This window comes from Dromiciops gliroides, chromosome 5 (assembly GCF_019393635.1).
Source record: "Dromiciops gliroides isolate mDroGli1 chromosome 5, mDroGli1.pri, whole genome shotgun sequence".
Lineage (NCBI taxonomy): Eukaryota > Metazoa > Chordata > Mammalia > Microbiotheria > Microbiotheriidae > Dromiciops > Dromiciops gliroides.
Window position 1 is genome coordinate 54629868 of NC_057865.1, and position 12476 is coordinate 54642343.

A 12476-nucleotide genomic window follows, 5' to 3' on the forward strand; every position below is an offset into this window, starting at 1 on the left:
GTATCCTTTGGCATGTTACCAACAGTGATTTTACCTTCTGGAGAAAGGGCCATCAAAGTCATATGTGATTAGAAAAGAAGGTAGGCCAGGGATGTAATGATAATGAGGTCACTGGCTTCACTTGGATATCAGTGCCTTTTCCTTCGGGGGTATTGGATCCCTGCCTTCTCCCACATACCACTGGTGCCCTGACCTTGTTCTCACTGACTGCTACTGCAGCAGGACAGTAGATATTCTCTGCCCCAAACAAAGCAAGCACCTCCATTGTTGAAGTGAATGTTCCCAGAGACCCATGAAGGAAGCATACATATGTGTATTGTGGAAATTTATTTTGATTTGGGGACCCTACCTTTAGGCTGTGATTAGAAAGCCTTAGGCCCTCAGGGTCTCTTCCCCTCCCCCTCTGCTTCAGCTGAGCCCAAAAGCCCTGTGGGCTGGACAAGACGCCAAGTCAGACAGCTGGGGGGAAAAAAACCCAGCTCCCTCCGACCTGAACGGAGCTATCCGAGAGATCCCGGATAGCCTGTGTTGAGGCTGGAGCGTACCCCCCCCCCCCAACAGCTGCAGCCCTGGCTGGTGGATTGGCTTGGTGTGTGGGCACAGGAAGCCCCGAGATTTGAGTGGAGAGAAGAAAAGGTGTATATATAGACCTGGGAGTTAGATAGCAAGGGGGGCGCGGACAAGGACGGAGAGTTTGGTTCGGACAAGGAGACAGGGGGCTGAGAAGAGGTCAATAGGGCGGCTGACAAGATTAGAAAGGAGAGACGGGACGAGACAAACAGCAACGCAGGACTAGGAGCAAAGGCGGCAGAAGACAGACTGAACAGGAGGCAGCAGAGAGCACAGAAGAGGTCAGCACAGGGTATAGGTTGGAGAAAGTGAAGATTAAGAGGAGTTAGAATAAAGTACCTTAGTGCCCTGAGGCGAGAGGCAGCTAAGGCCCTTATTGTATTCAAAAAGTTCAAGGCCCAGCAGGTGGGAAAGAGACCACAGGAAAGCAGTCAGGTTGTACATTTTATTTCCCTGTATTCTTAATTTTCAATAGTATCTCATAAATAAACTTTGATTTATTTAGTTAAGAGGCTTCTTAATCTTTAGTTTATCAATTTGGGAGTAGAGCAGTGTGGTGGAACTTTATAAATGGCCCGTATTAAATTAAACGCACTTAGATAGCCAAATAGTCAAAAGTCCCCAGATTAGTCCTCCAGTCAGTTTAGCCCCCCCAAATTAGGATAGTCATTTAAAATATTTCTACAGTATATATAGTGAATTACCAAATTTTTAGTGAACTTTAAAAAGTTAATACAGCAGTTAAAATCTTGTTGTTGTATTTATTTTCTTGTGATTAACATTTATAATGCAAAATACATTTCTATTCAATCTTTCTTCGTTTTTAGATTTGCAAAATAATTTTGACGTGTCTTTTAAGTAAACATTTAAGATACATTTGTTATTTTAATTTATGAAATGATTTAAGATATAGCATATCTACAACTCCAGGAGATTCACATCATATTCAATGGTACATAAATATTTTTTCATGGGGGAAAAGATAAAAGTACAAGTTGTTCCCAACAATAGAACCAGACAATAAATAATGTTCAATTCTAACTTATTATGATGGCACCGGCATTCTACCAAACACTTTATGAACTGGTTATCTCTTCAGTAGAACAAAAGTGCCGACAAAAAGAAGACATTGAACATCTAACTGCTCCAGGTCAATCGGAATGCTGATGGGGAAAGTGCATACTCAGCATGAAATTTTACAAAGACACGATGAGTGGAGGCTATAAACGGAGCTATGTTTGTATCCTAAAATTGAAAAGAAAGAAAGAAGTTAGATTTTCACAAATTTAAGTATTTTTTTTAGAGATGATCACATAGTAAAAACAGTACATGAGTAGCTTTGATTAAATTTCCATTAATCCTTCCTATGTCCCATACTGTGGTATGGATGATAAGCTGTGTATAGGAGTTCAGAAAAGAGAGATGTTGCACTATGCTAGAGAGGCTCAAGAAGGAAAATCTTATAATGTTAAAACTGGAAAGGCCCTTAAGAGAGTGTCTTGCCTCATTCCTTAAATTTGAAAGTAAGAAAACCCAGAGGTATGGGGTAACTTGCCAAAAGTCATACAAGGAATCACTGGCAAATGGCATTCCTGCCTTCTAGTCTAGTTCCTTTACACTACCTCTACTTTTTTTTTTCTTCTTTTAGGCAATCAGAATTAAGTGACTTGCCCAGAATCACAAACCTAATAAGTTTCTGAGGCTAGATTTGAACTCAGGTTCTCCTGACTCCAGGGCCAATGCCACTACCTAACACCTACATGCCCCTATGCCTCTACTTTTAAAGGTAGGATAGTATAGTAGAAAGCAACAAATCTTTTTTTCTAATTAAATGTTCCTTATTGTATTAAGATCAATGCAGTAGTATAGAGCTTTTATATTCTTTATTGCATTACCATCATTACTGATCACTTGGCATAATAATCTGATAATTACTTAGCTTTAATTTGATCCACTTTTAATAAATCTTTTATACTTTTTGTGCTTTTATTTTTAGTTCTCTAAATTCTGAAGCTATTGGTGATGAGGTAATTTATCCAATAGTAATTCAACTTAATTTATGTTGCAAGAAAAAAACTATAATTCTTCATGTAAGAAATATATTCCATGCAAATATCTTCCATCTTAATGAAGAATATTGTCTCACAGTCCTCATGTAAGAAAACACTAATAAAATTTAAACGCTAAATGAATAAATCATAAGATTTTAGAAATGGAAGGGAGGGGAACTTAAAGAATGGGTAGTCTAACCTCCTCGTTATACAGAGAAGAAACCAGTGCATAGAGATGAATTATAATTCCTACCCATCTCACAGGCCTGCCCTGAAGAAGAAATACTGTGATAACATACTAGAAACCATGAACTGCCACACAAACATGAAACTGGGATTTTTTGGTCCAGATCTATGATTTCATCAGCACAGGGAACTCTTGGTACAGAAACTCTTCCTCCAAGAGAGATCAACAAACCCATCTCTTACCATACAAATGTGAGTTATTATTATTCTGATTAATGATGTGAGTAGTAATAATGTAAAACGGAGCCACTGAGATGTCAAGAGACACAACTGGTAAGAATCAGGCCTTGAACATGGATGTCCTGAGTCCAAGTCCAGTCCTGTTCCCACTCCATTCCACTGCCCCTCTCATGTGATTGAGAACAATTGTCCAATATACTTTTCCCAGTATTTTATAAGGAGATCAAGCTACAACTCAGCAAGTATTCCTTGTGTTTCTTTTAACCATTTTGTTTAGCATCCGTTTGGTTTTTCTGCATTTCTTATCCAAATATTTCTACACTTTGAAGCAAGTTCAGTGTGTGGGGCCATGTTTCTGTAGGCCTCTTACTGGGCTCCTTCATTCAGATGTTGTTCATAAAAACAGCGAGTGAAAACATATTTTAATGATGTTAAAAGCCCTCTAGATGGTGCTCATTCCTCCAAAATGGAGAGAAAAGTTTAACTACGCCTTGTCAAGGAGCTTCTCTTTGCTACTTTGCTTTTCTGAGCTCAATGAAGCTACTCCTGCCCTGTGTACCATTTTTAAATGAATAAAATTTGGCTCTCAGAGACTGTTTCACTCACCGCTCCACAGTATGGTCCAGATGATGGAGAGCTAGCATCAGGCCCATCATAAAGAATCAGATAGTTCTGGATGCAGTCTCCGGGATCATCAATGCTGATAAAGTAAAAGCTGATGGTGAGCGTTCTTCCAGCAGGGGCAGCAATAGTCCACTCGCAGTGAGTGTCGTTCTCATAGGTACCGGGATAACCGGGACTAGTCACAGAGCCAGCGTCCCCATAGAGAGTTCCACCACAGCCTGGAAGGAAAGGTGCAAGGAGGCGAGAGTCAGATTTCAGCACAGTAACAATGATCAGAATTAAAGTTCTTCGTAAAAGGTATGAGGTTATAAAAAAAAAAAAGACTTTGCTTCTACAGATCACTGGAGGATCTCCTGTGGCCACACTAGTGGAGAAGCCCCTTAGCTTCATGTCACTGAATGGAGCTGAGTTGATTTCTTCCAGGCCTGTCCCACCCCCCCCCCCCCAAATGAGAAGTTTAGAACAAAAGGAAGGAGAAAGTGAGAAGAAAACCAAGAACAATTAGGAACAATTCCACAATGTATGTTTCTAGCTTTGTAGATATGTTGGTATACAGTGGTATGAAGGCAGCTGATGGGATAGAAAAAGAAATGACTGAGGCATTAGGGGATGAGAAGAAAGACTGAAAATGATGATTGGGGAATTACTCCCTTTCCAAAAAGTCGGCATCTGTTGACCTTAACACAACAATCCTATGACTGGCAAATTTTAAACCCCAAATCCTTATCATAATTTATTAAATTATTTTAAAAACCATATTGATTTAGGAAATAACCATAATACCCTATCAGAGATTGTCTAAGAAAGATGCCTACCCTCCATCAGCATCTATGACACAGGATGCAGCATCCTCTATTTAATGAAATATCTATTTCCTATGAAATTTAAAAAAAAAATTTTTTTAAGTCAGGCAATTGGGGTTAAGTGACTTGCCCAGGGTCACACAGTTAGTAAGTGTTAAGTGTCTGAGGCCAGATTTGAACTCAGGTCCTCCTGACTCCAGGGCCGGTGCTTATCCACTGCGCCACCTAGCTGCCCCCTATGAAATTTTTTGATGTTTGGAATGAAGATGCAATTTCTTCTCCTATTGTGGTCTGGCTACATAGGGATGACTTTACCACTTTTTTACTCTTTGATGTTATATAAAAACAAACTATTATTAACAAAGTTTTCCTATCCCTGAGATTTGACAACACACTTAATGACAAATAATGACCCACTACTGCACCTCTGTGTGTCTTTAACCTTTTTCAGGAGAAGGAATTATCATCTTGAGCATCTTAAGCATATTCTTAATCATTCATGTATATGCTTACTATTTAACATGTTTTAATAACTAGAATTTTTCTAAAAATATGCAATTTATCCTGAGAGAGTAATTACTGTTGATCAAAATGAAAAGTGACAAAAAGAAAATTCAAACAGGAGTTCCTAGATTTTCACTGTGAACCTTTCTGCTTTCCTCAATGAGGTATGTGAATAACTGGAAAACATAATACTTCACCTTTGTCTTTGGATTTTTACTCTATCAGGCTTTTTAAAAACTGGGTAAATAAATATCAATTGTTTCTGTTTTGGCCAGAAACTCTGAGGGTCTTCTCCTCACAGATTGATTCTTTTGTGAAAGCAAACTAGGCCATCTCTTACCTCAATTCTTACCTAGCATTTAACTACTAAATGGGTGTTGCTTCAGACAAAGTGAGGCCTGGAAAAGACCTTAGCTTAAAAAGGCCATGGTCTCCCACTGCATCCCAGGCCATTATCAGTTGTCCTGACCTATGTCTAGCCAATGGACTCTGATGACTGGAGAGGAGAGAATGAGGCTGATGACTTTACACAGCTCTGCCTCACTTGAATCCAATTCACTTGCAAGTTAAGATATCACCCTTATGAGGTCATTGGTCCTTTTTGAGAATAAAAGACAATTACAATTCTCAGTAGATAATCCACAATTTTCTGACTGACTTTATCACTGGCAGAGGATGAATAGTGGTAGCTAATGGCTTACCAAACGGGGATGAAGTCCACAGGATTTCATATCCATGACCTGAGTGTATGACATCACTCTTGAATCGTAGATACAGAAGGTGACTTTTAGAGAAGATGGGATTAGGGATCTGAGTGCCACAATACTTGCCAAGTAATGGGGAATTTCCATCACTCCCATTTCTTACCTGTCAAAAAGGCAAAGCCATTAATTGTTTAATATCAATCACATTTTACCCCCTTCCTCTATCACTCTAATTGAGTCAGTATAGCTAGAGTTTGAAAAAGGCAAATGCAAAGTTGCTATTTCCTATTTCTGCCAATGACTTGAGCTAACTCAGTGCTTTGAGGATGCCCTAATTAAACCCCACTCATCATCCTCCATCCATACTGCCATAATGACTTCTCTACTTTATATAAAGGGGCAGGGATAAAACCAAAATCAAAAACAAGCAAAACCCCCTCTCAGATCACATATTACAGTCCGTATGCATTTAAAATGAGATCACATATGCAAAGAGCTTTGCAAATCTTAAAGGTTTTCAGGAATAGTCTATCCTCAGACCAGCTCAGTGAATGGTGAGTCCAGTCTTGGACCTCCATATCAAGAGTGAACCTCTTCTATCTTGTGCTCTAAGATGGCCTGCTCCACCTCCCTGCCAGCTCCCTTGCACTCCCTCCACTTCTCAGCCTGCACCACCTTGTGAGATAGGTCTTATCATTATCCCCATTTTATATATGTAGAAAATGAGAGAAGGAAAATAACTTGTCCCTGACCACTTAGTAAGTAATGGAGACATAGGTCCAGCACTCTCTTCTACTATATATGCTTTTTCTCAACACAGAAAAAACCTATAGAAATGGTTTTTCAGAACCTCCTAGGATTATACATAAGCTAATCATGCAAATCAATTATAGAGTAGGCTTTACAACCATACAAGGTTGATATTGCCTACATGTTGTAACTTAAAGGAGATGTTTAAGATCCAATGTACAAAAATATCTCTTCCCAGGCAGTAGACATTACCCTAAGTAGCACAAAGCCTGGCACATAGTAAGCATTTGATAAATGCTTGTCAACTCATTGGCTCACAATAAGGTGTTAGTGACATATCAGATCAACTTTCTTCTTGACAGGAAGCATGAGGTAGGCACTAGGCAAAAGAGGGGCACAGGAAGACATTAAAAGGGGGTGGAGAAGGAATACAAAAAAAGGAAAGTGAGGGACAGTGAAGGCAGACTTTGTTTCTAAATTGAGCCTAGGGTCTACCTGACCTCTAAGAATAAGAGCCAGAATTCTTAGAATAAAACAGCAATGATAATAAGCACTAAATGAATGCCATGGTTAGATATATAAAGTTAAAGATTGTACATAGTGTCTGCCCTCAAAGAGCTTATAGTCTAATTGGGGTTTCAAATACCAGGATAGAAGATATAATAGAAAATAGTGATATTGCTATAATATCTCATGATAAGTACATTTGAGAGAGCTGGAATACCTCTTCTATGCCTGTTATTCAACAGTACTCAACACTAGCATGGAATATTATGGAATGAAAGAGACTAAGGACCTCCCTCTCTAGACTGACCTCTTCTGGACAAATTCATAATTACCATCTCTTTTGAAGGGTTTCCATTTGCTAACCCCAAATTCAGCAAATGTTAGCCTGGGATAGGTTTGAACTAGAGAAGATTAGACTAGGCCCCTGACACAACATGTACAATCATTTCTGCTTCTCCTCACCCCCAGGCCTTTGCTCTCCCCATTCTTTTCCCTGAAAGGTCAGATTTCTAGAGCCAGAGTGAGGTAGAGAAATAGGAATTTTTAGAGTGAAGGGGGGATAAGAGCATCATCTGTCAGGAGTGACACATACTTCTTGGCCAAGTCCTGAGCTTATGCCTGCATTTCACCATCTGCCCGCAGGCTTCATGCTTGACTACAGCCAACAGTTCAGGAGCTTCAGGCAACTGGCCTATCCCTGACTAGGACACATTCTCCGGGCATGAAAGTCCTTGGTTTTCGTTGGTTGGTTGGTTGGTTTGGTTTGGTTTAGTTTGTTTTGTTTTGCTATTTTCATTAAGCAGTGTCTGAATGTTTTGCTCTTGGCGGAAGGACCTAGAAGGATCTCGAAATTATATTTTTGCTGCAGAGAAGGCAAATTGGAATCTGGGGAACTTCTCCACAGCATCTTTTTTATCTGACATAAATGGATCACCCAGCTTGTTTTGGGAGATGAGGGAATCTGAATTCAATTCCATTTAAAAAGAAAAACTTGGCAAACTTTTTTTTTTGGTACTGTTACCAGTCTCTTTAAAGTAATAATGTATCTATCCATTTACTTATTAAGGAATATTTACACACTCAAAACCAGGTTTCACTTTTACAAAGGAAACAACAAAGCATGCTCTGGGGCTACTGGGGCCGACTCTCTGGGAATCAGATGAGGGCACAGTCTCAGACCTTTGTTCCTTTATTCATTTTTTTTTTTATTAGTAAAGTTGTGATACCGGGTCCACCTCCAGATTTGAGCTCTGACATGTCAGAGAGAGATGAAGAGACAAGCTGACTCAATGGCTCCCTCTGGTGGTGGAAAGGAGCCACAGCTGCACAAAAGCCATTAGGAGAACTCAGTTATTCCCTGTTCCCATTGAAGAGCAGGGGGCAGCTTCTGCTTATATCTTGACCCATGGAGACCACATACGGTATCCATGAAACAAAGAAAGTCAAACTAGTAAAATATTAAAATGACAAATGTGAATTTTAAAGTATCAAACTTAATAAGAACTCTAAAATACAAAAACACCCCACCCCTATATATTATTTTGAACTATGTGAATTGTTTTAACATACATAACATTGGGTTTCACTGTATAGTTAGGGTTAGGAAAAGATAATTGTAAATTAATATAAATATTCTTTGAGAGCTCTTGATGTCCTGGTATTTCTTTACAATGCTACCCAAAAGATAGCCTTCTAGATCTTTGAGTCAATCTCTTACATGAGAGCATAGTAATTGTGGAAAACTGTCAGCAATTTGATTCAATTCAACAGGCATTTATTAAGCCCTTCCTATGTGCCAGACACTGAACTAGGAACTAGAAATATATAAATAAACATGAAACTGTCTCTACTCCCAGGTGCTTATATTCTACTAAGAAGAAACAACCTGTATATAGATCAAAGATATACAAAATATCCTGAAAATGCTGAGTAATTTCAGAGAAATCAGGAAAGCTTCCTGCAAGAGGCAGTGCCCAAGATGTGTTGAACTTCTGGGAGGCAGAGGTGAGAAGATATCATTTCAGGCCTGAGGGACAGAATGTGCAAGGGACTGGAAACAAACAAGGGAATGTAACTTATTCCTAACATAGCAGCCAGTTTAGATGGAATGTACAATATGTCAATGGGGAATTTTCATAAATTTTATCAGTTGTGTCCGACTCTTCATTGCCCCATTTGAGGTTTTCTTGGCAAAGATACTGGAGTGGTTTGCCATTTCCTTCTCCAGATCATTTTCCAGATGGGGAAGCTGAGGCAAATAGGGTGAAGTGACTTGCCCAAAGTCACACAGCTAGTACAAGGCTAGTACAAGACCAGATGTGAACTCATGAAGATGAGTCTTTCTGACCCCAGGCAGGGCATTCTATCCACTGTCTTGTGAAGGGGAATAATGTGAAATAAACCTGTAAAAATAGTTTGGAGCCAAAATTTGAAGGACTTTAAATAACAAATGGAAGAATTTTATTTGATTCTAGAGGTAATCAGGAACTACTATAAGTTCTTGAACAGGGAATGTGACACGTTTTGACTTTTATCTCAGAAATGTCCATGTAGAAACTGTGAGGGGGATGGATTGGGGTGGAAGCGACTTGAGGCACGGAGACCAAAGAAGAGGTTATTGTAGCAGTGCTTATGGCATAGACAGCCAGCTTTGTATCAGTCCCATCTTACTTTTGGACTTCCCATTGTAAAGTATCTAGCATAGGGTACTTGGGGTGTGGAAGGAGTGAAAGGTGAGATTCCAAATGGTCATTCACTTTGAGATTAAGCTTTTACCATTTTTAATTAGATTAAGTTTGGTTGTCACTTACCTCTAGGAAGTCATGCCTGCATTCACTTGTGGACTCCACACTGAAAGAGTGGAAGAAGAGAGTGATGGAGTGGTTCTGTGGGGCTCTGAGGATGGTGGAGCAGTCCAGGTTATGACTATAGTTCTGTGGCCAGCCAGGGCTCTTCAGATAGCCAAACGCTTGGTTATATTCTCTGTTGCAATCTTGAGAGGAGGGGCGAGTGAAGAAGGAAACACAACATTTGCAATGAACAGAAGTCAGCCTGTCACTTTTCCCCTGCTTCATTAGCATTTTCCTTAGGACACCTGACATTCTGACATTCATTCCCTCCACTTTCCTGGTTATAGTAGCAGTGAATCAGATGTCATTTGGGGTATCACAAGAGGACCAACTGCTTTTTGGAAAATTACTTACTTCTGATTAAAATGGAAAATTTTGATTGACTACATTTCATTGACTTACTTTAAGTTCTGATTAAAATGGAAAATTTTGGTTGACTACATATTTTCTGGGAACTGAGCCCAAAAGTCTAAGAATTTGTTGTTGCTATTTGCTTTTATAACAAACAATTTTAGGTTTATCCATACTAAAGATGGCCTGATAACAAAGTCTTGGAATAAGCTTCTCAGTATTAAAAAAAAAAATTGTTTCAAGATCTCAACTGTATCACTTACATTTAATACATTGCATTACTTAGAAGTAAGAAGTATTAGTTACCAACCTTCCAAGTAGAAAACAGTACTCAGTCATTTGGACTAATATTAATTTTTCATGTAGCCTCTTTGACATACCCTGAATAAGATATTCCATCTTTGGACTCTACATTTTCATTGGCTATCCCCCATGCCTTGATTTCTCTCCTGCCCCTGGCTTCCTTCAAGTCTCCAATAAAATGTCATCTTCTATAAGAAGTCTTTCCTAATTTCCCTTATTGGTAGGGCTTTCTACTTAAGATTATCTCCAATTTATCTGTCTATAGCTTATTTGTACATAGCTGTCTGCATGTTTTCTGTCTCATTACACTGAGTTCCTTAGGAACAGATAATTTTTTTTTTTTACATCTCTTTGTATCCCCAGTGCTTAGAATGTGCCCGACACATAGTAGGTGCTTTATAAATGTTGTTGACTTGACCTGTGACTTACAGTGGGCTTTGTAATTTCTTCATATGTAAATTGGGTCCTCTAAGAGAAGCTCATTCATCCCATGTGGGTGAATATCACTAGCAACAAGGATGGATTTGCATATTGGGATCAACACTGATAATAACACTGAAGATTAAAGTGCGTGTGAGAACACAGTCTGTTTTGATGCTCACCTGCGATTTGATAGGTAAATGTGACTCTACTGTCATTACGGAATTCTTCTGATTTGAAAACCACAATAGCAGTTCGATGAGAAGAATAAAACTCAGGTACAACTGAAGCATCTTTGCTGCAGAACTGATGTACAGAGCTCTGATCGTTCTGAAATTGAATGGATGCAAAGTCATTCAAAATTGAGTTTTTCCCTCACAAAAAGCAAACCTGAGTATTATATAAATCACATATTAAAATATAATTTAAAGATTCTGCCAAAAATCAGATCTGACGCTCAGTATGAAAGAGCTTACAACCAGATGTGGAGTGGCTGTGGCCTACTGTTCCCATTCGCTCAAGAAGATGAACAATTTATGCATGGAAGGAAGAAAATAATGCTGATTTTTGTTCATTTCATAACAGTATCTCCCCATGGTACAGGCAAAAAAAATATGTGAGTTTATATGAATGCCTTCATGGAAGACTGAAATTGTAATCATGTTGGCTTAACTTTATGAATACAGAAACATACGTAAATTAGTTTTATAAATAAATATCATACAATGTGACCCCACTGTTCACTAGACAGTAAAATGTGATATAAGAAACTTCCATCACGGGCCCCACCAAAGAGGCTTAGTAGCAAAAGCTTCCGTTAAATTGCTGTTCAATAAAATGGAGACTCTGGTGTACAAAATGAAGTGAGATGATTATCACAAAAGCATAAAGCTTGGAAGTGCCTTCTGCACTTCTGTGGTCTGGATCTTTTGCCTCTCTTTGTCTCTTCAGCACTTAGCACAGTGACTGACACGCAGTAAGTGCTTAATAAATGGTTACTGATTGACTGAATCTCTTCTCCTCAAGTTCAGGACTCTTACGTAGACTAGTTATACACAATGAGGAGAGTTCATCCATCTGTGGCCATTGTTACCTCTGAGGAGTCCTGAATCTGTAGGTGATTTTGGGAGCAGTCTTCAGAGTGCAGCTGAAATGCCTGGACAGCCACTTTGACTTGCTGCTGGGGAGGCGCATCAATGATCCAAGTGCAAACAGACAGTGGGAAAAGAGGGTTCGGAGAACGGGGAGACGAAGTGGTCTGTGGGGTCAACGTGGCATTGAAGGTCCCTCCACACGGTACTGTGCCAGAGAGAGAAAGAAAGGTGAGGTCACACATTTATGAGGTGCTTCCCTCTATGTGAGCTTGTCTGATCCCCCAGCAACCTTGTGAGGGAGGAAAGGCAGACACCATCGTCCCCATTTTGTTGTTGTGGCTTGCCATTCCCTTCTCCAGCTCATTTTACAGATGAGGAAACTGAGGCAAACAGGGTGAAATGCCTGGCTAAGTGTCTGAGGCCGTATTGGAACTTAGGGAGAGGAGTCTTCTTGATTGGAGGCCTTGTGCTCTATGCACACGGTGCCACCCAGCTGCCCTTTTACAGAGGAGTAAACCGA

The 12476-nt window shown here is 39.5% G+C and overlaps 1 protein-coding gene across 1 annotated transcript in view; it reads right to left on the reverse strand.

Moving 5' to 3' along the window:
- Window positions 1-1180: 1180 nt before the first annotated feature.
- CUBN (cubilin) overlaps window positions 1181-12476 on the reverse strand; it is a 294282-nt gene continuing 282986 nt past the window's right edge. The window contains 6 exon segments of the mRNA XM_043967014.1: window positions 1181-1815; window positions 3654-3889; window positions 5680-5845; window positions 9750-9931; window positions 11045-11192; window positions 11956-12161. Of these exon segments, the coding sequence (XP_043822949.1) occupies window positions 1708-1815; window positions 3654-3889; window positions 5680-5845; window positions 9750-9931; window positions 11045-11192; window positions 11956-12161 (1046 nt within the window). The 3' untranslated portion in view covers window positions 1181-1707.